This window comes from Lonchura striata, chromosome 1A (genome assembly GCF_050655825.1).
Source record: "Lonchura striata isolate lonStrDom1 chromosome 1A, ASM5065582v1, whole genome shotgun sequence".
NCBI lineage: Eukaryota > Metazoa > Chordata > Aves > Passeriformes > Estrildidae > Lonchura > Lonchura striata.
In genome coordinates, this window is record NC_140741.1 from 12,510,001 (window position 1) to 12,536,278 (window position 26,278).

At 41.5% G+C, this 26,278-nt stretch overlaps 1 protein-coding gene across 14 annotated transcripts in view; it reads left to right on the top strand.

Annotated features, from left to right (window-relative positions):
* LMO3 (LIM domain only 3) overlaps positions 1-26,278 on the top strand; it is a 63,743-nt gene that overhangs the window by 3,675 nt on the left and 33,790 nt on the right. For 2 of the 14 annotated variants that reach the window (XM_085569928.1, XM_085569927.1), the window contains exons 2-3: positions 8,113-8,326; positions 8,574-8,702. In XM_085569928.1, coding sequence (XP_085426054.1) covers positions 8,121-8,326; positions 8,574-8,702 — 335 coding nt within the window. In that variant the 5' untranslated portion in view covers positions 8,113-8,120. Of the gene's footprint in view, positions 1-196; positions 1,699-6,478; positions 6,631-8,112; positions 8,327-8,573; positions 8,703-11,221; positions 13,512-26,278 lie in introns of those variants that run through there. The other 12 variants (XM_085569926.1, XM_085569924.1, XM_085569921.1 and 9 more) reach the window with 12 other exon arrangements.

Below are 26,278 nucleotides of genomic sequence, written 5' to 3' on the forward strand. Positions count from 1 at the left end.
CAACAAAGCCCAATCTGTCTCCTGGCTGCTTTGCACTTTCCGAGGGCGGCTGTACTTGAGCGAGCTGCAGAACGAGAGAGAAAGCGAGAGGGAGAGAGAGAGAAAGAGGGAGTTGGGAGGGGGGAGGGGGGAGAGGAAGGGTGGGTGGGTGGGTGGAGGGGGAGAGAGGTAAATAGCCTTAAATCGGAAGGGAGCTGCTTCTCTGTGGTCTTCCACAAGAGCTGCCTGGGCTCTGCTGGCTCAGTAATAACTGAGTGACCTTTTCTTTTGCTGTATTATGTCTGGCTGGTAAGGGATTGCATTTTGCAGCTGATAAAGCCCTGACTTCATTCAACTCGGCTCCTCACACGCTGCTTTAGGTAAGTTGTCTTCAGCCAGGACGGAGACAGACAGCCTTGGACTGCAAGATACTAAAAGGAGGACACCTGTAGCTCGGATGCGGTCAACACAATTACTTGGCGGATCCTTGAGGACCTCATTATTTTAAACTTAAAGAATAGAGATCTCCCTCCCCATCTCTCCCACCCCCTCTTTATTTTTTTCCCCAAACAATGCTTCTTTTTGACCTTTTCCAAGGAGAAGAGCTACAAAGCAGCCACTGTGCTTATTGAACTGCCTCCCCTGTATCGCTTAATTGAGAAGGTAAGTGAGGCAACTGTGTACATAAGCTTTGGGTCATTTGTGTATGTGTGCCTGCATCACTCTCTCTCTCTCCATCTCTCTCTCTCCCTCTCTGAGTCATAAGCCGGGGCTGCAATACACACACAGACATCTCTGCACTGCAACTTTCACTCGAGCTGCAGCTCTGCTGAGACTGTTTTGTTTAAATCATGTGAGGCTTCATTATTTTTATGATGAGACATGAAATACATGCAAGCAGAGGCTGCTGAGCGAAACCCATCCGACTGTACGTCTCGAGAAATAGCAAAGTTAACAATGAATTGCAGCCCCACCACTACCCCCCTCCCCGTTATTATTGTTATTATTATTCTTGCTTCTTCCAGAGCTTCTGGAAACACGCTCTCGATTATCAAGGGACTCGGTTAATTTCCCACTCCCCGGCTTTAATCCACAAGCCTCCCCGTACAGCAGTTTAATTTGCAACTGGTTCGGCGCAGGGTTAACCCTTTGAGCGGGGCGGGGAGCCGGGGGCGGCAGGGAGGCGCACGGGCTGCGGGCTCGGGGCTCCCGCGTCCTCCCTCTCCCGGAGCGCCCAGAGGGAAGGGCAGCCAGGCTGCCGCTGGGTAGCGGCACTTCTGTGCGCCAGCATTTCTCTTTTCTCCTCTTTTTTGGCTTTTTTTTTTTTCTTTCCTCTTCTCTCTCTCTTCCCCCCCTCTCCCCCCTCCGCTTCTCCCTTCCTAGCGGGCGCGATACGGTATGCTAACGCCGCATGTGACAGTTTAATCAAACCCATTTGTTACAACAAAGCTAAGAGACCGCTGGCATTATAGGCTTACGGCAGAGTTAGAGGAGCATGTGGCTCTGTCGCGGCTCGGGGTGTGCCGGTCCCCCATCCATCCACCTCCACATCCCCGGCCCCGCCGCCCCCCGCCCCCGCTGCGGCGCGCCGCGCTCCCGCTCACTTGACCCGAGCCGAGGAAGCACTTGCTACTTTTGCCGGGATTTGGTGCTTTCAATGAGAAGGAGCTCTCCAGGCGCCCGTAAATCAACTCATGCAGAAAAAGGAGAAAAGTTTTGGTAAGGCGGCGGTGGCCGGTGCTGGCGGTGTGCTCCCGGGGGGAGGCGGGGGGCTCCTCCTTCCTCTTCCATCCTCACCGCGGGGCTCTGGGCAGACGCGAAATGCCGCTTGCTAGGACAGCTCTGCAGGACCGCTCCTAAAACCGATCCCTTTTGCTCGGTGCAGCAAACATCGCGACGTGCTGTCCCCGACACCTCCCTCTCCCCGTCTTTGTGATGCTCGGAAAGGAATTGGCATAAAAGGCTTGAGCGTCTAACTCCGAAAAGGGATTCTTTGTTGTGGAGTATATGTTTCTTATTTATTTTTTTTATTATTATTATTTTGCATGTGAGCTGCATCAAAATTGAACTCAGTCTTGCAAATCTCTTGTTGGCCTTTGCCAAGCACTAGCACTTTGCTGCCATGGTAACTGTAATTAAACTGATAAGAGTGGAAAAATGTCAGTATCTCTGAGCCTTGCAGCTGCATTGGAGAAAAAGGGAATCAAATTGGTTCCCAGCACCACTGCTCTAAAAAAGGAGGGGGGGAGAGTGGTGGGGGGGGGCTGGGGGAGAGAGATGAGGGGGACACGCCAGGGGTAGGAACATAGCTCAGCAGCTCCAGTCCCTGAGATCTGGGTACATCTATTTGCTGTGTTGTCCCTTAGGGGGCTACAGCCTGCAGGGATGCTCTGGGCCAGTGAACAGAGAGAAACAAGCTTTTAGGCCCAATCTAGCTTTCAAAAAGAGAACGGGAAAGAAGAGAAATCTTTTGTTTGGTGTCTCTTGGCAATCGACTAGCCATGTTGGCCAAATTCTTTTAATCTGTATCACTACTCCCAGCTGTGGGACTGCATTCCCATTTTTATTTTTTGCCTAGCCTCTTCTCTTTTCCTTTTTTTTTTTCATCCTCTCCTTCCCAAGTCATATCTTTTATTTAGAAAGAAAAAAAATCAAAAATAATAAAGAAAAAAACCCAGATTCCTCTGTAGAAGAAAGGGCGAGAGGTGAAGTCTAGTTATATACCATGGAAAATTAACTCAAAAGTATACAGGAGAGGCTATATTCAGAGTGCTGAAATCCTTACTTTTATTTTTAAAAAAATCCCCAAGTGTTATGGAGTTGCGGTGACTTTGTTGTGTTAACTACAGAAGCTGAGACTGTGCGGATGAATGGCACAGAACAAGAGAGCATAATGGAGGCAATCAACCGTTAGGCTGGTTCACAATGCAATCCAGGCAATTAAAAGCTCACCAGAGTTTAAATGAAATGGTTCCACTTATTTCTGTGCACCACACTGCACAGGCTATTATTTATGTCTCTTTTTTTAATTATGATTTCCCTTAAACTGTCAAACAACTCAGAATAGCAGGGTCTCGGAGGCAATAAGAATTTTCCACAGAACAATTTACATGCCAATCTAAAACTAGTTACGACTCCTGATATGCTACATATGAGTTCTGAAATGCTTCTTAGCTTCTGAAACCACAACTTTTTTTTTTTTCCCTGAGTCTGTATGCGTTGCCCTGAATTACTGGAGCTCTGAATGCTTTTAGGATGAAGCTATAAAAGTGGGAAAGCACCAGAAAAGTATTCTTATTTTCTTTTCCTAGACCCCTAGCTTTCTTCTTGACTGCATGTTGTCTGTTTCCTTTCAAAGACTGATGCACCCAATACTCAATTTGCCCCAAACTGATTTTTCAATTGGTTTTGTTTTTCCTAAGTAGAGGCAAGTTTGCCCATTTGTGCTACTGTCTTTGGTGGAACTGTGTGCATGCTTCTGAAAAAGGGGGGAAGAGTGGTCTTTAAAAGTTTCTAAGAGATCCAGAGCATAATACAACTCTTCCTCCCAAGGACTGCCTGTACCACAAACAAGAACTGAGTTCTGAGTGTCTCACACCACGCTCAGCACCATCAGAGACTAATCCCGATTACAGATGCTTCTAAATCACTAACACAATATAGTTCATTACCTCAAATCCTCATTCCCCTTGATTTTTGAGAGGGGAGATGATTTGAGTGAGATGGATTTTTGTTTCTCTGCCTTCCCTGGGAGCCTAATTTAGCTTTTTCCAGTAACCATTCCTCTTTATCCTGAAATCATAGTTACAAATCAGTTGACAGTGTTTCATCACAGGATAATAACAATAAACAGGGAGGGGAGTCAATTGCATCGGACTTATTTGGGGAGATGGAGAAAAATCTGAAAACCTGCAAATCGGGTTTTTAAGTTCTCCCTTCCTCCCTTCAAAAATCCTAAAGGGGGTGAATGGTGATAAAGAAGTCTTCTTCCTGCCACAGCTCTGCAGTTTATGTGCAGTATCCTGGGGACTGGGGATGGAGGGAGGGAGCGGAGGGAAGGATAGAGGAAGCCCTTGAAAGCATATTGGGGTGAAATAAAAAGGGTTTGTTTGACAGTGACAGACTAGGCACTGAAATTCCTCACTTCTGAGAACAGATCTGCTCTGTGATGCAGAGCATGGGTAGAACTCTGCAGAACTGAAGGGAAAGCTGGGTTTGATTTTTCTTTTTTTTTTTTTTTTTTTTTTTCCCACAGCCTGGGTGTAGCACTTAGGGAATTGTATGATGTTTTGAAAGTGTTCCATAAGCTTTGCTTTCCTGAGGGAGGGGGAGAGGAAGGCAGCCAGGCAGCAGTGCTGTGTACTGCCACCTGATATTTCAGCAACGAGCAGTTTGGATGGGTTTGTGGGTGCTGTCAGCCTCTGAAAAAGCCCTTCCCATGTCCTAGGGAATAAATGAGTAGTTAAACTGCAGCCTGTGAAAAGCTGGCTGACAGTAAGCTGCAAGGTATTCTTATTGCCAAATTAAGGGAGAGCTAAAAATACACAAGCGTGTATCTGAAGAGTGCAACTGCATTGGAGGGAGATCTTATGGGAATGTTAAAGGGGAGAGAGATGGTCTGTGAGGTGATCTGCATTAGAGTGGTTCATACAAATAAATACAGGAAAAAAAGAAGTAAAATGTTCTGTTGTCAAAATTAAAGGATTTAAACAGGGCGTGTGAAGAAAAGGACATTTTCAAATTTGGAGATATGTCAAAACATTTTTCGACTTTATTTTGAATCCTTCTACGCTACCAAAAAGCACAACTTTTTCTTTTTTTTACAATGAAGCAGTAGTTTGGCAAAATTGAATTAATAAAATAGAACCGAATTCATTGCATGTAAAGTGAGATCTATCAGAGGAGAAAAGCTTTCTTTCCCTCCAAAATCCCTAATCTGAAGATGCTGCCAGTTGGGTGTCAGCACCACCCTCTCTCTCTGCCTCAGGAAAACAGATATTCAGGGTTGCAAACACACCTTCCATGGCGTGTTTGCCCCTTTGCAGTTGTCTCTACAAAAAGGTTTTGGGCTAACCAGTGTGAATGACAGGGCTCTGCCTACTTTCCTCATGTAACAAGTATCTCAAAAGCTGTGCAGGCTATGTGCAAGCTGCAGTTTTATTTGTAATACAACAACCTCATGTTTGCAGCATATACCTCGGGAATTATCAGGCTTGATTACTGCAATCTGCTCAGACATTCACTTGTTTGGCCGTGTTTCTGTGGCATCTTGTTCCCTTCAGACAGCTCAGGACAGTAGATCAGCCTGGATCAGAGACTGTCAGCCTCCACTCTCTAACCCGCTTCCTTATCAGGCGATGAAATTTTTACATTAAGATTTTTTTCGTTAAAGCCTTTAACTGTGTTAGCTCCTAGTTTATTCTGGTTTCCCTCGAGCTAAAGATTAAAGTCCTAGAACAGCCCTTCATGCTTCTAAACTTTTCTTTTTTTTTTTAACCGAGTTACAAGAAGTTTATACAAATTGTGGGTGATTTTATGCTTTTGTTCTCTACATGGCCAAAGAGGAGGTCTGGGGATAAGCTTGTTGTTGGCACCTGATGGATATTTACACTCTACTGTGATAAGAAACATTACAGATTAAGGCTTTTCCACCAAGTGATATTATTAGAGTTTCAGCAGGAGTTCCCTTTACAGTCTGGTACAGGTTCCTTACCAGAAATCTCTGATATTTCCACTGCTTTGAGTCTTTTCTCTGTAGCCATGTTACTTGGCTGTTTCATGGATGTACCTGGATTCAGGGGAGTCAGCTGTCAATTGAAAATGCTGTAAAGGCTCAGCCTTTGTCTCATGGTCCTTTCTCAAGAGGAAATGTGTGTTCACTCCCAGATCTGCCACAGACTGTGGAGCCCAGTGCAGGTCACTGGATCTCATCCTCTCCTTTGGGAGACAGATCTTAGGATGGTGGTGGTGAGGAGCTACGAGCATCCTCACCTACGTGGTGAGGAGCTATGAGCATCAACTGGGGAGTGATGGGAGGGACAGCACTGACAAGTTTTATACTGGTTGATAGAAAAATGCAGACCTTACACTTCTGTCATGAGATTTAGATGTTATGCAGCAGCACTTCTGGGGTACTTTGGGGTGTCTGCTAGCAGAACTGCCTGCACACCCCTGAATAGCTCCTCCACCAGATAAATGTATCCCCCCAAAGTGTGTGACAGGCTGCCTTGCAAAGAGAGGAGCGAGGCTGCTGTTGCAATAAGAATTATTATTTCTAATTCAGCGATCAGCTTTGCAGGTGGGACCTAGCAGTTCAACTCGGGAACACTGGAAAGTCACTTAAATGGCCATGCACTCCATGTAAATTCCATGTGTTCTACACACACCTGTGTGGAGTTCCCTGGGATGCCTCAGCCTGTTTTTGCAGCCCTGACACTTATAAAGGCATGCTCTACCGTTGCTTCAAAGGTTACACTGCTTTTCCTGTTTTTCTTACAAGGGCTTTCAAACAAACAAACACAAACCAAACCAAACAACCTCCAGGTCATCTGTGTTCTAGCTCCCTGAGCCTGCCTGTGTGTGGTGGTGTGTTACAGTACCAGCCAAGATCTGCTGATGGAAGCTGACACTGCCAAGCTCTCTTAACTCCAGGTAGTAGAGCGTTCATGGTGAGGGGCTCTTGAAATTTGCTCCTCTTTGCTCTGAGACTTTATTTGACCTTTCCCAAACTCTGGATGACGATAATAGCATTCTAAACCCCAAACGATGGAGTAGGATTTGCTTGTTCGCAACAGCATTCATTCCTCATCTTGAATCTCCCCAAATCTTGACAAATCCTCATTTGAACATTCAGACACACTCTAGTGAGTAGCATCTTTTTGAAGTTACATCACTGGCTTTAAAGCAGTGAGGTAACCCCATATTGAACAGCATGTCAGGTCTTCCCTTCTCTCCCGTCCCTGTTTGATGTCCCCCAAAATATCCACAGGGCTATTATTTTGCTTATCCTAAGAGAAAACTGTGAGAGAATTAGTCTGAGTGCACTGGGGTGTCAGTTCCTGCAGCTAGCCAGGGAGACCAGCCTGTGAGCACTTTGGGGCAGTGACCTCTCCCCATTTACTGTAAAGCTGAGGGCAATTGATTTTTGAATGGATCCCTGGAAGCTGGCTGTGTTACTCTGAGTAATATCACTCAGCTGTGTTCCCCTTTTCACTGGTTCTGTCCATTAAACAGTGTTTCAGGTGTTTGAATGGTTTTTTAAATGCTCTCAGCTATTGCATCAAAAGGTGTATATATATTTAATGGACACTACTGTACTCCTTGTCCTGAAGTAGCTGTTGACTGAAACTGGGATTGGAAAGCGGGGCAGCATTATTTTTTTTTTTTTCCCTTGACAAACTAGAACCTCTCTGACCTTGTGCAGATTCTTTTAAGTCAGATTTTTTTAGGAGGGCTTTCCACTGTGTTGCTGCTACTGAAGACTTTGGAAATCTCACCACTTCATTAATATATCTAAAAATAACTAAAATATTAAAAAACAAAACACCCTCTTGCCAGTATCAAAATTTCTATGTCAAATCTCTCAGAAACTCTTGCTCTGTGCCTCTAAAAGCTCAAATCTTTTCTTCTTTAAAAACTGAAGTTCTTTTTTATTTTATAAATATAGTGCAAATAACTCCAAATATGTGGATGTAAGTATGTTTTCCATATAGATATCCTGTTTATTTAAATTTTGGGTTACTAAGTATTGGAAATGTGCTGCTTATTTAAATTTTGCATTGCTAAATATTGAATTCTGCAGCTGTAAACTGGATGACTTTTCAACTGGACTGTTAATATTTCGTGTTACTTTTTAAAATCTCATTGCTTTTCAGCAAAGAGACCAGGTAAATGAGGTGTTAAAGAGAAGCTGTGGAACTTAGAGCAGTGGAAGTTTCTGCTCTCAAATTTATCTTAGCCTTGTTTTCAGCTCGCTGTGGACTGACTAGATTATTTTATCCTACCTACACCATTGACTTTTAAATGAACTGGATGTGGTGGGGGGAGCAGCGAGGTGGAGGAAGAAAAGGGCAAGAGTTTTTGTACTTGGGAGAATATCTATTTTCAGCCTTCCCTTGTCTTACTGTATTTCAGGTATACAAATGCTCTCAGTCCAGCCAGACACCAAGCCGAAAGGTTGTGCTGGCTGCAACCGTAAGATTAAAGACCGATATCTTCTAAAGGCCCTGGACAAATATTGGCATGAAGACTGCCTGAAATGTGCCTGCTGTGACTGCCGCCTGGGGGAGGTGGGCTCCACCTTGTACACCAAAGCCAACCTTATCCTTTGTCGCAGAGACTATCTGAGGTAGGTCACGGCCTTCTTCCATTCGCTGACGAGTTTGGGGAATCTGTTCAGCCCTTCCTACAGACCTGCTCTCACACAGGCAGGGCTGCAAGGCTGAGGATTTGAGGAGATGAGGAAACACTGAAATAGGGAGATTGAATTAAAATCTGAGTCAAAAAGCGCACACAACCAGGTTGTGGAGGTGGCTGCCAGATTTCTGATGCTGATACTGGTGTAGAGGAGAGTAATTCCCCCCTGCTTCCCACAGCACCGTGCTCCTGGTGTGGTCTCCTGCTCCCCCTCCTCCTCCTGGCAGCACAGTGGTGGCCAGATATCTCAGCCTGAAACCAGCTATGTGGTTTTCACCCAGCTTCTGGGCAGGGTTGGAACTCTGCAGGTGAGGAACGTTTCACCCATCTTTGCATTTGTCTTCTCAGTTTGCTAAGGGATTTTGTTTGTGGCACTCATCTTTATGAGCTTACTTCCAACTCAGCTGTTGGAAACTGGACCAGGATGGCCAAGTGATTTCCCCATTTTTAGCGACCATGAGCCTGAGCTCCGACCCACTCTGCTCCTGGTTTCAGTTGGTGGCCCAGGTGGGATGCTGGCTAACCTGTGGCCACTTGCTAGAGGTAGCAAATCAGCACCTCCTTTTCTGTCTTCTTATTTGCTTGTGGGTCTACATTCTCAAAAGCATTTGAGGAATAACTCGTAGCAAAGTACTGGCAAGCAGCACCAGGATAGTTTATCTACACACTGTGTGTCAATAGGGCTGCTTTGCAGGATAGGAGTTTAACTGGGAAGTTTAGTGTCCCTGGGCTCTCAATATTAAATAGAGAGAAAAAGCTCCTCTGGGGCGATTCCCAGCACCTATTTTCTACAGTAACACCTTTCCTTCATTCCCTGTGGAGGGGGTCTAATGAGACTAGCTGCTCCAGGCTAAGGTGAACTTCTGGGAATATTTCCCCTGCCCCTTTAGTGAAGCCTTTTCCCTTTAAAGGGCCATCGAAGTCGCTAATACTTTGGGGAAAAATTAAAATTCTTTTTGAATACGTTAACTTCCAAGTTCCACTTAAATTCAAGTACCAAATAGGATGTTCCCACACACTGATCAGTTCCCAAATTATACACCATGAGTAGGTAGGAACAGGAATCAGGACTAAAGCACTAACAACTATCAGTACTCTGACTCTCCACGTAACCACCTCTAGAAAAAAAGAGTGGGACAAAAACCTTCATAAACGCACTGCGTTTTTTGAGCTGAGGCTGAAAGGCAGATCAGGTTCTTCAGATGGGCTTAGACTACTTAATGTTAAAAGTATTCTGCTACCTATTAAAGCTTTGAACTGAACCCAAGATAGAGTGATGAGAATTCAGCATAGAGGCTGCATCTTAAACCCTTTGTGTTAAAGCTGCCAAAGTAGTAGGTAACAAAACCTCACTTTTAAAAGCTATTGGAACAGAAGGGAATTGTTGTATATGAACTTAGGTCGCTTGTGGTCTTTAGGTGAGTGTGTGTAGAGAGGGATTGAAAAAGGTTTTGGTGCGGGGAAGTAACATCCCAATTTTTAAAACACATTTTAATAATCTTTATACAACAAATGCCTGCAGGAGCAAGAGAACTGCTATGGCTGTTTCATCTCAGTTCCAAATTTACTGGAGACTTTGAGCTTACTGAATCTCCCAAGTGCTAGTGCAGAAGATCTAATGTTTTGAAATCAAATGTTTAAAATCAAAACCAGAAATGATGTGATAGCAAAGATATGAGCAAAGCATTTCCCCAGCACAGATGCATTCACACACGCTCTTGCACTGTGGTCTTTGAGGGTTTAACAGCAGTAAATATTTTGCTAACAGATTGTTAAAACCCATACTAAGTGATTCAGAGAAAGGAGATTTTTTTGTTGTTGTTGTTTGTCATGATTACATTCAAACTGGTGTTTCATTTATTTCTTCATACATAATACTTTTACTTTTGAATACAAAACCAGCATACATGAGAAATCCTCTAACTGGTTTTAAGATGTTTCTGATTTTTGTCTCTGGATTTGTTGAGTCTTAATGAAGCTATTTGGTTTTGTTTTTTTTTTTTTTTTTTTTTTTTTGTTGGGTTTTTTTTTTTTTGGTGATACTTGTGAGTGCACAGATTTAAACTTGGTATTTACACTAAACTTCAAACTGATGCACTTAAGGTAATTGCAGATAGTCATTTGCCTCATTGCATCTTATCTACTTAGTTATGCAGTGAACCTATAAAAGTGATCTTTTTAGTGCTAATGTACAGACTAGTTAAATTTTCTCTAGCTTTGTAGTCAAATAAGCTTTCATATTTAGCAACCCACTTGATATGAATTTAAGGAACAAATTGCATTGTACTAATGATCACATTAGAGTTCGATTATGGTTTCAAACTATCTTCTTAGCTTTTTTTCTTTTTAACCATAAAGGGAGCCTTCCCTGCATATAAAACTGTTCTGGCTTCCTATTAATTTATGTGGTGCCCTCTAGAGGATATGTGGCTTGAACGATACTATAAAGAGAAAAATTGCTTATTAACTTGTCTCTCAGTGTTCATTATGCCTTTCAATAAGACAGGCATACTACAGATGCTACAAGCAATCATGTAGCCAGTTTGGGTGCTTTAGCATTCATGTTTAAGTTCATCAATGGTGTTATTGTGTCTTTGCCTGTTTGCAAAAATATTTCCAGTATCTCTCATTTAGAGATGCCTGCCAAAAAAGCTACACCCTCCCTCAGCCCTGATGCACGCTCTCGTGCCGCAGTTGAGCCCTGAGGTCCCCACTTTGAGCTCCTTATAAATACTCTACATCTTCAAAACTCCAAAACTTGCTTTGCTTTAGCTATCTCCTTTGGTAAAATTAGTTAATTATACTACATTAAAACCTTCTTCTCCAGATCGGGAGGGACTGAGGGAACGGAAGGAATCCTTAATGAAGTAAGGCGCTTGACAGCTGCTGTGGGTGTGAGAGGCTTTGCCCTGGAATCTGATCCATGTGTGGCACTCCAGCGGTTCCCGAGGTGTTGTACGGCGCCAGGGCGTCGGGGCGACCACGGCAGGAGCGAGCTCCATTCCGTTAACAAGGATGGGAACTGACTGGAGCAAAGAAAGGGCTCAGCGTTAGAAATAACACACTCCCCGAAAATGATATGCAGAGTATAATTCCCCTGCAGGCTTCTGTCTTCTGCTTATACACTCCTGGGTTAGAAAGTGAAGACTTAATTTGAGGAACTTAGGTTTACACCAATATTTCAAGTCCATTTATAGTAAGTGAAATATGCAAGAACTTTTTTTTTCCTCCCCTTCTTTTCCTCCAGAGCTGTACGGTGACATCTTAATGCATCAGCCTATCCTCCTCTGTCCTCTCTTCTGACTGGCAGCGTGTCCATTTAGAAGCACAATATTCCCTTTGAAATCTGTCATTACTGCCATTAATGACCAGTCATTATGTTAACAGCCCTTGGGCTGTTAACATGTCAAACTGGTTGTTAACTGGAATGTTATTACTTATTTAAACCGCAGGTATGAGTTGTGTGAAATGTGCTTTGGTTGCACGTTCTGGGCTGCCTCTGCTCGAAACAAGAGGGAAACAGCAGAGGGTTTGCCTTTGGGGTGCCAAGGGATTTGCTTTCTCTTCCATCTGCTCGTTTGATTTCTGTATATTTGTGAGGTTCTCCTACCCCTGGGCAGCCTCCTAATTTCAGGTGCAACTGTGTGCGACCCCCTCTCTTAGCCTTGCTTGCAAATGGGCAGCCGTGGATGTTTCCAGATGCACGGTGATGCCTGCTGCACGCTTGAGATTAATATCTGGCCCCTGGAAGTGTAAAATAAAAGACTGACAATTACGTGTAACTCAGTTGTATTAAATAATGAGCTTCCTCAGATGCAGCAGAAATATGAAAGTACAGCTGTGCTAAGCTAGTTGCAATGTAGGTCAATCACCCTTTTCACTTAGGTTTTTAACTACGCAAACCCCGCTGAGCGACCAATGACTACAAAGTGCTGTTTCATTCCTATTTAATTTTGGCAGCATTTTACTGAAGAGCAGGCATTCATGCAGCTAAATTATCTTTGCCGTTTCTGGTTTTAACTCCAGCTCCATGACACTAAATGTTGGAGTGCATATCTCTTAGTAAACACAAAGAATATGGTTTCAGATATATATTTTTTTTTTCCAAATCCACCTCTTAACATGGAAATTGAATTAGAACTTTTATTACTTTTTGCATAATTTCCCTAGCCAGGCAAGCAAGATCATAAGAAATGGATTAACAAAACTAATATACTGGGGTGGAATTTTTGCCCTTAAACACATCTAGAACCTTACTGAGAATGGGGATGAGGATGACAGAAGGTCTATCCTCTCCCCCCACCCTTTCAGCATTGATACTGTTTGAAAGTAGACAGCAAACTTTAAAAGTACCACTGAAGGGCTATGAAAATGAGTAGATCACCATTCCTGAGGAAAGGGACAGAACACGTTGGGTTTTTTCCTCCTCCACCACTTGATGGTTGAAAGACCTGAGAAAAGACAAGTCTCTAAAACTGGATAATGGAGAAGACCTTATAAATTATGAGCCTTGACCATAGAAAGTAGTATTCAACCAGAAGCATTATAAAGATGCTGCCTCTGTAAAATATTTAGCTTCAGAGCAGTTTGAAAAGAGAAGAATTTAGGAAGCAGCTTTTTCCTTTACAACAACTCGCACTCTAAAGGCAATTATTATTTTTAAAAATCATTGTGTAAGAGTGCTTAGAAAGACTTAAAATGTCTTGTGGCCTGGTGCTGATTAGCAGATCCCATTCCTCACTTATGTCACGGGCAGTATTACAAACACCCAAGATATCAGCTTGCTTAAATGCATGTATAAACACTCTGTGTGGATATTTTCATGGGTAGTGGGTTATAAATTCTTTCAAAATGCCTCCTCAACATGTTTCTTGCCCAGCTTGATTAAATAAGCGCAGACCTTTAAAAATTTAAGCAATCTGGGTTTTCAGGAATATTGAGGTGTTTATGGAAGTGAGGCTTTAGAGGTCCACTTTTTTCACTAAAGCTTTTTAGAACTGAACCCTTATGTATACACTAATATTCTTGTTGCAATGCATTAAAGCATTCAAGGGACTAGTAGTTTGCAGGAATATGCCCTAAAAATATTTTTAAATACCTTAAAAAATGTTAGGTGTAGCGATGAATGTTAGGTGTGTGATGAATGTTCTCCTAAATTTACATAAATGGTATCATTTAGTATGTATTGGAAAGAGGAAAAAAAAGGCAAGAATAGTCTCTCTTCCACTAATTGCCAAAGGTTTTGAAAAACTCCAGACACTTTAACAGTTGTTGAAAGGGGTAAGGAGAGTGATGCACACACGCACAATTAATCCACCCAACTTGCAAAGAATAATGCTTTTGATTTAGTTACACCCTGGCTAGTTTAGCTTGTTCTTTCTTTAGCTCATCTCTGATAGCTTTTAATAAGAAACATTCAATTAAGCTGTTAAAATTGGTGTTTAAGTCATGTTGAAATGCTGTGAAATGTGTGTACTCAAGTTTGACGCTCTTCAGTAGTTCCATGTGTTTCCCCATATCTGCTGGCATTTTTTCTTCAGAGCTGCCAAATTTTTAATAATTGTGTTATTTTTAGTGGCTTAAAATACACAGTTTAATTTTCAAGAATGTGAATCTTCCCTCTTATAAGGCTTCTTGAAAACCAGACGCTTCTCGTGTGTTGTCAAAATACCTCATTAATCCCCTGGAAACGTTCAAAGAATTTCAGGAGACTTTTCAGATGAAAGTACCGTGCCTCTTAAAGCCTGTCCTACAGCTCTTCATTACAGCACTACAGTGCTGTGTATTTTGATGGAAAATTATTTTACTACAAAGGTTTTGCCAATACAGAGCAGCTCAGAAAAGCTTAATAAAAGCAGTGATTTTGGGGAAGCCAAAGTAATTCTGCAGTGCCAGAGGATGGGCTAATGTTCCTGGCAAAAAAAACAACAATTCTGTAGTTCTGCTTAGTGGTTCTTGTAGCCTCTTTTAAAAGAAATGTGACTTTCTTGTTTTCATCCTTGCTAATTTTCTTTTTTTTGCTCTCAGAAGTGACTTTGTGACCAGTACTTCTCATGAAATATCTTTAAAAAATGCCCATAATAAAGTTATTGACTTCAGGAATAAATATTATCAACAACATTGTGACATGGGATTTGATATCCAAGGTTTAACTGGCAAATTTCTGTTTTTTTGACCAGAAGCTTATGTAAAAAAAAGCATCTGTGCATAATGTAGTAGAATTATATTTAGTTCTAATAGCCTAACACAGAGATGCCTTTAAAAAGTTCTGATTTCTGCTGTATATCTGTTCCTTAAAAAACTACACATTTCTTTTTTTTTATTTGTTTGAAATGTTAATTAATTTTTGGGGACATTTTACACTGAAAACTGAAAAAAACTCCTCAAGTTTCTACCATGTATTTAAAAGGTCTATTACTGAATTTTGTTATTTGCTATTTACTGTGTTTTTCAAGTTATCCAGAAAAGATAAAGCATTTCTTTCTGGATATGAATATTTAAACAACGTGTAAAAATCAAAATAGGTTAGCATTGTAACACTCTTCTTTAGCCCTCCTGACTTTAGAAATTGCTTTCTTTTTTAACTTCTCACAGAAGTTAATTATATTCATGATGGATTTAGAAACCAAAATACACAGCATGCAACTTACAGTTTCCAAATGAAACTGGTCTTAACTATAGCAGTCCTTAAGAATCCATATTTTGGGAATACCCCATTAAATTCATTATTTTTTGATGGCTAATTTCCCAATAGATTCCTTTGTGTGCTAATGGATGAGTTTTTAATAAATCCATGTAATAGTTATATATTTGGGGCATTTTTGGTCAAAATATTCTGTAATTTTTGAAGTTTTTCGGGTGCAAATATCTGAAGCAATGAGTCTAACATTTCAAAAAGCTTTGCTTGCTCCACACCTCCTTCCCTGGAATGAAAATTCTGGTGCTGTTCCTTTACATCTTCCTGAAGCTGCTTCTTGCTTATCCTGAATCAACTGGCCTTTCAACATCTGGGTCTCATTGCATCTCATTGGGATATTTAAAAATGGCTCTGAAGATCAGTAGATCCTTCATTTAAAAGAGTAAAAAGGATGTCCAAGTTATCTTTAGAAACACACATCTTTCTTAGCTGTATGTATGAATTTTTCAAATTATATATAAATCTTTCAAATCATACATAAATCTCTATATCTGTTTGGTGTGATATATACACATAAAAATCATGGGGGAATTCTGCATCCCACATTCTACAGGTACTTGCTTGATGATCATGGTCTCATTTTCTCTAAACCAGTTAAACTGAATTTAAATGAGAGCTGAGAGCTGATGCTTTTGACAGTCCCGTGGCAATTGGCATGGTCAGTTGCAGACTTAATTTAGACACGTGCTAAAATGCTGTGATGGAGTGGCAGGATAAGGAATCCACAATCCAGTCCCTCTCCCCACTTGCCATCACAACTGTGGTTACCAGCAGCTGGAGAGTATTTGGCACCTATTTTTCAAAGAGCACAATGATCTCAATTATTTAACTGCAAGATACTTTCCTTTGAGATTACAGTGAACCCTGTTGATCTATTTCATAGCAAAACACAGCACAGGGAAATTTTCATGAGCAGAAAATCACCAACTTTATAAAGAGCAGAGTGTCTCTGGAATGATGTTCCTTGGGACATTCTCCTGCAGGTCTTGAGTGGTGTTCTGTAATAGTGGAATTTAAATTTTTCATCTCTTAATTTGCAAAAATGATAATATCTCATGTTGGCACATAGCAGGTGAAGGTGATAATTGCACAATATGTAAAGATAAATATTTTGGGGGTGGGAGGTAAGAGCAGAGAATATTATGCATGTTATTGTATCTCTTTTAGAATTTTGAAGTAGGGTGGTCAAATTGTAGACTTGAATATACTGTAATTGACATATTGGGCTAATTAAGGAAACAATATCCTACACCAGATAGCAAATGCACCCTTGCTCTTGTATTGCTGCTATCACAGCTTTGTTTTTAACAATTCTCAAACTTAATGTACAGAAATAATCACATATCTCTTGATATTTTTATACCTATTTTGATATAATATTCAAAAGGCTTGAGAACCCAAGCTGATTTTTGTTTGTGCCAAGTGTCCAAGCCATAAGGTTTTAGCTTATAGTGTTTATTATATTGATCTACTATGAGATAAAATAAATATTATTTTCTTCTATTTCATAATATTATTTCTTTGCAGATGCTTTCAAGTTGATGCAAATAGTTTTAGTAATTACCCGCTTCTGTAAATATGCTCACCCTAAAAAAGAGAATTTATTATTCTTTATCAAATTCTAACAATAGTTCAAGTAACAATCACTGAACTTGGTTTTGTCTTTTAGAAACATTTTAAGGAAGGATTCCTAGGTAGGGATAGTTCAAATTAGTTACAGGCTGTAGATTAGTGATGGAAATTGCAATAATTGTGAATTATTTTCTTATCTTTTGTCACTATAGTTGTTTCTACATAAATCTTGAGGGTTTTCTGAAGTCAGGACTGAGCTGCTAGTCTTTCTCAAAAATTGTACTAAAAAGCAAGATTTTAAGACAATAGAAAACTTTAAAACTCATTTTCCCATAAAGAACAAACTTCATTTCTCCCTTTCTAATTTGTGTTAGACAAATTTTACACAGAGTTCAGAATTTTCTAGGATCTGATGTTTGGATTTACAAAAAAAAAAAAAAACTTTTCAAAGAAGTCTTTATAAGCCTAATGTGTCTGTCTGCCTTATACAAAGTGTTAAGAAGGAGGAGGGCAGTTGCAATAACAAGCTGCTCTGCACTAGTTTTTTGCTGGCTTTCTTGCTTAATCTGTAATCTGATACATTTAAGAATGCTCTATGCAAAAATAAAATTAAATCTAATCTTACAAACATGTCCTACATACTTGACTTGGTGTAGCCTGAATAATTCTATTGAAAGGTATAGGGCCTTTTAATTTAGAAACATGCCTCGGTAGAGCCAAACCTTTAAAATTAGAATGGCTTTCCCTGCAAAACCACCTTGAATTGCTGTGTCCTTTTTTTGTGTGTGCTGTTGACAAACCTCCGTGGTCCAGGGAATGCTCAAACCTAGGGCTCTCATCCTGGCCAGGCACCTTGTTGTCTTGTCTAGGATGTCAATCAAAGTTCTGACACCCGTGACAACCTTGCCCTGTTTGTCTCTGACGGCAAGGATGGTTATTTGTATGCTAATCCTACATACTACTGCCCCAAATCAAACTGCTGGGGGATGATTTAATGGTCCAAGTCTAGGCTTGGCTCTACAACCCATGGGCTCTGCTCTCCACAGCTTTCCTGGGAAGCAGCAGCTGGAGGTGAGACAAAACTTTACCACAAAGCCCTGAGGTCTGGTGTTGATGCTTGTGAACCTTGGGTTCTCGATTCACTTTCTCTTCATGCTCCAAAATTGCACTAATGAGCATGTGCTGTGTACTTAGCAGCTTTAGTCCTCTAGAAGAATATGTTCATTTTTATTAAGATGCTGCAGTCATACTATTTTATGCTCCATATAGTAATAAAAAAATATTAAAATCCAGCGTGACATTGAATACTTATCACAGAGCCACTAAAAAGCAAATTAAAATGTATTATTTCTGCTCAGAACATCGCTTACTAAAACAATCTTAAAACCTGGAGGAAATGCTGCACACACTGCAGCAAATGTGCTGGTTTTAATGAGCCTGGCTGCGCTGTGAAGTTAGCCAAGAGCACTTCCCCCAGCACCTCCTCACCTAATTCAATCATAATGCGCAGTGAATTGCTGGGAAGGGAGTCAGAGAGCAAAACAAAGAGCACACATCCAACGCTGGGTGTCTTCTGTGCTCTTCTGAGGCCTTTCATCATGACCCCTGATGGGTCCCAGGCAGGGTCCCAATTACTCTCTGTCCCCAGGTGCAGCACAGCCTGAGCCTTTTCCTATAACGGCATCTTTCTTTATTCTCCCTGTTCCTCCTGGGTTCTCACCTGATAATTACAGGTAAAACATACAAGTGTGTTTTGTAAGAGCAGCCCTGAAATACGTGGGGTTGGTGGCAGCACCCAGTGCAAGTTATTCAACAATTTGGCCATGGGATAATTCCAAGCACAGCTTCTCCCTGCTGTGGTAAGTAGGTGCTTGCTTTCATCCACCTCTTTTCCCTCCTTGCACAAATATGCCTCCTCTGCTACAAGATCCCTGAGGTTTACTCTGAGTAAAAGCCAGTATATATTTGCAAAATTTACTGTAATTTCCCAGATTATCAGCCTTGATAGGTATGTACTGTGTCTGAACAAATAACTCCAGCATTAACTATCCTGAGTAATCTTGTTATTAATCACACAATCTCACTATGGTGGCAGATAAACAGTTTTCTTCTTTACTGTTGAAAAAGTAATTTTTGTCTATTTTATATATGTACTTGTATAAATATATGTGTAAGGTTATTTCAGCTGACAAACAACCACTTGATAATTCTGTCTGATTTAACCACCATAAATCCTTTGCTTCTCAGACCCAGCTCTTTCTCCTCACCCTTCAGGTTTTAAGGTGTGCTTTTTGAAAAAGTTAGTTCCTGCCACTAACTCCCACGTGCCTCCTGTTTGGCTTATTTGTGCAATACTGTCAATATGATATAACAAGTATACTGTTGCTTTTAGCAGAGTATTAAAATGCTGGTATAGGAGACAAGTATTTCTTATCCACTCCCTCTCTTCCTCCCTCCCAAAAAAAAAAAAAATTGGAATGAGAAGAAAACAGATTTAGAAAATGATTGCAAGCATGTTAAGTTTCCTAGAAAAAAAAAATCTTGCCTCAGTGGAAAGATGTGATTTTTTTGCCACTGTAAGCCTGGAAACCAGTATCCCTTCAAGGCACTCAAGAACTAACCCTCTCAACCCCAAATTTTGAAGAACTGTTTTATCTATGCTTTCAAGCCCTGTTTCTTTGGCTCCTTAAGCTTTAGCTGAGCTCTTGTGAAACCAAATCTAGCCTAGACCTGGTGTGTTTGCTGAGAAAAGGCACTGGAGAGCATCCTTCCACCACCCCTGTGCTGCAGGAGCTTCCAGCAGGGCTTTGCTGTCCAGACTGGGTGCTGACACCAAGAGATGGCATCTTCCTGACAAGAGGAATACAGCAGATACCAGCAGTGGTTTTGCTGTCTCCTTCTTGGTTTGCTCCAATTGGAAAAAAAAAAAAAATCCAATTTGTTAATTTGTCCTCACTGCTTGCTGTTTGCTGAAGGCAGGACTGCTGATGGGTTGAGGATACATTTGAAGTTCTGTGTCTGCCCCTGGCTCAGGGACAGGTATCTGATGATCCCCCATCCCTTCTTCCTTCTCCTGTGTACAAGGTGAAGGAGGAGGTGGCACAGCTCTGCTGTTTATAGGAAGGAACAGAAGTGGAAGGGTTAACGGTTGCTTTCCCCAAAATTTCAGAATGCTGAAAATGACATCTGCGTCATGCCAGTGTAAGTGACCGTCCTTCCTCATCACCAGAAGTTGGGAGGAAAAATTATTAAATTGCAAATTTAAGAAAACTTGTCAAGAGAAGACAACATCAGTTGTCTTTAGATGGGACCCCTGCTTTCTGTTCCTAAAACTAAATGCAGCCACCAAGACATCTGCATCTGGACAGATCACTCTTCCATAGATCTGTACTCCTGCTGTCAGTTTTCCATCCTCCCTCTGCTCAAAATCAACACCAGCAAACTGGGCAACTCCCCACTTCTTAGTGATTGGGAAAGAGTGACAGTTTGTGTGCTCCAAACTGAGTGGTTTTGCTGCAAGATTGATTCTGGAGATCTTCTGTCATTTTGGATGTGGAGGAAGGGATGAGGGGGGCTCTGCGTGTGTGTGCGTGTGAGTAGAGGCTGCCCACTGCATGCAGGAATTTTGGTAAGGAAGAAATCCCTTTTGAGAGCAATCCAACATTCCTCTGTTCTGTGCTGCCACAGCTTCCCCCTCCCTCCAAAAATAATAATAAAAAAACCCCGCCAAACAAAAAAGACCCAGACAATTCAAAAACCACAAGAAAAAGTTCCTAACCCATTGTACTAGCACCACATGCAGCAAGTCAAAAAATGGCTAAATTATGGCAGCAGACATTTGGCTCAGCCAGATTTAAAAGGTCACCACCAAAGGGCAGGCACGGAAAAAAGTTCCAGGAAAGGGGTAAGAAAGAATAAAGGCCTGAATTCAAATCATGTTGCTGTATTTGTCCCAACATAAATGATGTCTAGTCACACACATGATATTTTTATCAAATGTTTCTCCTCATGGTCCTAACTGCATTGAGCATGCTGTAGTTGCTTCTTTAATGCAATCCCCGAAGGTCAATCAAGTTATAGAGTCAGGCTGATAAGATTAGATATTACTTTAAAAAATGACCAAAAACCTGTGTTTGGAGGAAGGCCTGAGTCCAATATAATTCTGTCTGGTTTGCTCCAGGTCACTGTGTCTTTTCCTGGAAACACTGGGTAGACTGAACCCATCTACTTTAGCTCCAAGAATGCTTTCTCATCTCTGGTGATAGCTGAGGTATCTGCATGTTCTTGGGGAGAGATGAGGGAGTCTTCTGGCACAGGACAAAAATAAAATGACACATTCAAGTGCTTTTTTTTAATGCTCCAGGGAGATTTTACTATCTGAATTGTGTGCAGTGAGCAGGGATTTTTCATTTCATACATCATTCACGACTTGCTGCAGTGATTCCAGAAAGTCCCACAAGCCAAGTCGCTGCTTGCACCGAAGCACAGAATTTCTACTTTGTGAGCTTTAACGATGGATCTTAGAGTTTTTTTTAAATCTTCACCCAAAATTTACAGTGGGGAGGTACAAGAAAAGGAGTTGTGTCTGAGGATGGTGAAGGATACACAGTAATGACCATGGCAAAATCCAGCCTTCTTTTACCTTCTCCTGCTTGCTTGTTCTCCCTCTGCTACGAGCTTGATGCACAAGGGAGGAGAGCAGGTCCCTGGTTTTGTCTTTGGTCTGCACATGAAAGTCTCATGGTAGCACTAGCCAAAGACTTGGTTTTACATTAGGCTGCTGCAGTGACACAGAACTGTGAGCAGCATGTGAAGTTTGTCTCTGTTTTTACCCCCACATGCATTTATTTAGGAGTAGTCAACACCTTTTTCAGCATTTGCAAAGTGTCTGGGATGAAATACTAAAGGTGAAGTGATTTAAATCTAGTTTTATGAGTATTTCTCATCTGCTTTAGAAGCTTTGTAGCAAGTGCATGAATATTTAATTGCTGTAGTAAAAAGCAGGTGGGGGCAAGCCTCTTCTAGCAATGTCACCTATGAATGTTGAAGTCAGACTGGCCTTCTGTGTCTGTCAGTGGGGTTGGAGTGAATGAATGCACAAGACTCTGGACAGATGGGTGAGCATCTTGTTACACAGCAATTACAGCACGTGTGCCCACCATGGGCTTCCTGGCTTTTTCGGTAGTCTCAAGAAATCAAGCAACCTAATTACCTGGCAGTCCTTACAGATCAGCTGTGTTAAAGACACAGTCGTCACTGGTGCCTCAATGTTGCATTCTTTAGATATGAAGGAGTGGGAATGAGTCAAACAATTACTACTTTTTTTTTTTTTTTTTTTTTTTTGGTGCAGAGAGCAGGGCTGCTGAAACCCCTTCCCCCGAATCCTGTGAGAAAAGGAGAGGTGGGAGAGGTCAGGCTGCAGATCTGACACATAATGGCTGGATGGGTGAAGCAGTGAAGGCACTGGGCAGTAGCTCTCTGAGCAATGTTGGCTGATGTGGCAACACCTGAGATTCTCTCTCAGCCTCCCTGGTACTTTTTTTTCTGATAGTCTCCTGTAGCCCAGTACCATTCTGTCCTTTCCTTGCATCTCCAGCCTAGGTTTCCCAGTTTTACAGCTCCTTTCTGCCAGGGTGAGGAAAGTGCTGGTGGGAACCTCCTCAGACAAGTCCTACTGGAGACGTACTAATTAGGAAAGAGTTAAATGTGTGGAAGAGCACAGCCTGTGCAGGTAGCTCTGCTTTGCATAACAGGGACCTGTGTGCACTCAGAGAAAGGCAGGAGCTGATGGCTCAGCAGAAAGACACCAGAGAACATTGAGCTTGGGCTGTGAGGGGACAAAAGCCCAGGGGTTCTTTAGTTAGGGGTCCCTCCTTGGAGGCACCAGCTCAAAATATTTGTGCTACTGCACCCTGAATTAATTTCTTCATGGATCCAGACACCCAGGATTCTGCTATGGGAAACCTGGTCTAGCTTATGAGTGTGGAGTGTGTGGGGAACAACATAGGAACCTGTCTCAGGTCACTGAGGCTGCCCCAAATGAGCTTTAGTTGCAGCTCAGCAGTGTGACTGCCAGAGTGGCTCCTGTGTGATTGGACAGGGAAGTTTCCTTAACAAAAAACCCAGGAATTTTGGACCCAGTGCTGCAATTTCAACCTAAGAATCTTGAAGCTATTTTTGTACACTTACAGACCTGCACTGCCAAAGGAGCTCAGCATAATGTTGCCAAGTCTCTCCAGAACATCTGCTGTGAACCGTCCTTTGGTTCTGCCAAAGCAGAGCTTGTCGCAAGGGCCCTTGGATGGGAGGTTATGGTTGCATTTCCCCATTCTTACGGCAATTCCTTCTCAGTTGGATGTAGGGCCTGCAGAGTCCATTTATCCTGTTCCAGCCCCTTCATCTGGCACTCAGCACCTACAGGAGGGCAGGAATCTGAAAACAGGCTTTATTATGACAGAGATCTCCAGATCTCGTAGCAGATGTTGCTGGTGAGAAGCAATTTTGTTCCAGCCAAACCTTCTTCAGCTCGGCTGAGGAGATGCATAGAGAATCTCATAAGGCTACAGGCTTTGGCAAGGAAACTCAGCATTTACCAATGCCAGCTCCTCTCTATATTTCTTTTTTTGAAGGCTATGTAGAGCAAATGATCTCTTCTCTGTCTCTGTGAAACAGCTGTAAATTTCTCTTGCTTTAAACCCCCCCCCCCACCCCCCGCCATTAAACAGCACTGACAACAGCCAACAGTTATCAGATGCAAAATGAACTATGTGCCTGGGATAAAGAGTTGTGTATCTGCCTCTCCTTGATCGATCCACTGGACGTTTTGTATGCCAGGGATTTAATTTAAAATATTCTGAGGAAGAAGAAATCCCTGGTAATTTCCATAACAGCCTTTTAAGAAGTCTTGTCACCTTTTAAAAAGACATTTGCTTCCCCTTTTCCCTCTCTCCCTCCCCAGCTCCACACGCTGTTTGTTTTAACCTTATCCTCTGAATAGAGGCTGCTGCTTTGGCGTGTGCTGCAGACCTCTCTGCTTTGGGCCCACAAGATCTGACCAAGGTGTTTTCAGCTTACTCTCAATCAGTGCTGGTGATAATCCCTTTCCCTGGCACTAAAAACCTTTCCTGATTTTGAGGGAGGAAGTTCTGCCATACATTTGAACCTGGGACTGCCAGATTTTTGCCCAAGTTGTCCGTTCCCTTGGAGATGGAAAATATCCTGTTCTGGTTGTTAAAATAGAGACAACTGAGAGCTGGGGAGTGATTTGCTTATGACAGAAAATGGTCTTGTGGTGGATTGAATTTACTCAGACTCTCTAAAAAATTAAATCAATCCTACTTGTTTTCTTTCTCTGACCATGATGATTCTACCTCCAAAAGGAAGGGGGAAAGTCTTATTTCTTTTAAGGATCAATTAACAAGTGAATAATGTGTTGGTTTTTCATCCGAGTAATTTTGTATACTTTGTTTGATTTTATTCTCCTGAATAATTCTCCACACATGGCCCATTTATGGTGCTTGCAGTTTAAGGTGCTGCAGGTAAGTCATCCTCTCAAAGTGCTCCACAGTCCTGCTGGTTTTTGGAATCAGAGAATTGTGCCAGTGTTGAGCCATTTTTAAATCCACTCCCAGCCTACCTGATGCACAAAAAGAGGGGTTGACCCTGCTGCACATGGCTCACGTGAGGTCATGTACAGCCACCTGAAGTGTGACAAAGATGCTGGGGAAAAGATTCTTAGGGGTGGTCCCTTGTACCTAGAGGGCATTTCATCTGCATGAGCACTGAGAAAGTTGTTTTCCCAAGTAACTGGGAGTATAACAATCTGATTAACTATTGAACTGCAGCCCCTATGAAAATTTACTATGAATTTCAGAACTAGTGCTATCACAATCCTTGTTCTGTAAAATCACAGGGTTGGGTGTATTTCCCACAGAAAAATTGCCATTTTTCCTCTCCTCTTGCCAGGATGCCATTAAGCACAAAATGTCTTTATTTTATGAAATTCTTGTCCCTACTTGTTTTGGGGAAAGGGGGCCTGTTTTAAGGAAAAAATAGAAAATTGATTACAATACTGTTAGTTAAGCAGCTCAGTGAAAGGTTTGTTATTTTGTTTTCACTATTAAAATATCCCCTAATCCACCTTGCTTGGTCTCTACAGCTCTTGTAATATTCAATCAAGCCCTTGTTTTGTGAGAAATGTGACAATGCATTGTTGGCACTTTACAAACCTACAGCCCTCGGCAATAGATAATGAGAGGCAGGGTTTTTTTTTTCCCTGTGCAGGACACAATGAAATTTTAGACAGATGAATGCTAAGAGAACCCCATGTACCAAAGGCAATGTTTACTGCATGTAATACATATCATTGTTTGTCTCCTGTAGTGAAAAATACTTGTGTCACGCTGTTAAAATGTACTCCTGACAGAACAGAGCTTGCTATTATAGGGTCCATTGCTTAAAAAAATGATATACTGACAGAAATACAATTTAAGAAAATTTAACACCAAGGGTAGTCGACCATGTAGACTACTATTAAGGGGCCAAAACTCAAGGCCGTGGTTTTATTAAAAACGAGGGATAGTTTATTTGCTAGTAGTAGGTAAAGTTAAAAAAAAAAAAAAGCATAGAAGGGAGAAAAGAAAAAAAATCAACTTGCATTCACTTGGTGTCTGGTGTGTGAAAAATTAATAAAAGCAACAGTTCAATAAGATTTTATTGCAGAAATGTTTAAGTGAAGCAGTTTAGGAATACTTCAGATTTTTAACCAGTTCTGCTGCGGAGCATTGTAGCACCACAGTGCATAACCAATTGTTGCTTTTGGATGCAAGGCAAACCCAGTGCCTTTCATAAAATAAGTAGTGAGGTTAATTTGAATCAGTTTGTCCATATTTGCCTTTGGTTTTAGAAGCAGAGCAAGATTAGCAGTTCATTGTGAACAAATGCTCTGTTGTGGCTAACCTTGCACAGTTAAATCACCAGATGCTGTCTTTAAGTTAATACTGGTCAACTTACTGGTACCTAATTAGAATCTATAATTTATTTGCCCCTTCCCAGTTCTTCATTGCAAATTTCTAATTGCTAGTTTGTGATATGTAAAAGTCTGTGGGGTACCAACAAGCCATTTGGTTTTTGTATGCCTTCTGCAATTATTTAGCAAAATACAACTTGGTGAAGTCTTAACTTCTCAAACACTAACTGTACATCCCTTGTGCAGAAGATAAACAGAGTTATTTCTGTTTTCTGATAGGTCCAGCAAAGTGTAAAATGCAAGTGTCTGAGCCCTCAGAGCTTGGAAGCTCCACAACAGGTTGTTTTGTTTTTTTTCCACAGAATGGCATGCCATTTTTGTGTTCATCAACGCAAAATCTTCCCCAGAGATGAAAGGAATTGAAAGGTTTAAGTGAAAGAGCAATAGAACTGTACATTAAGTAATTTTTTTAATATGAACATTTATTCAGATGCTTCTTTTTTTAAAATTCTCTGATATCACCCGGCAACAAACTGCATTTTTCATTAATTACATTTGGTCATCAGATATAAGAAAGTCACAAAAAATAAATAAACATAACAATACAGGAAGGTTTTTTTCCTCCATCAATGTCATACGAGGTTTAA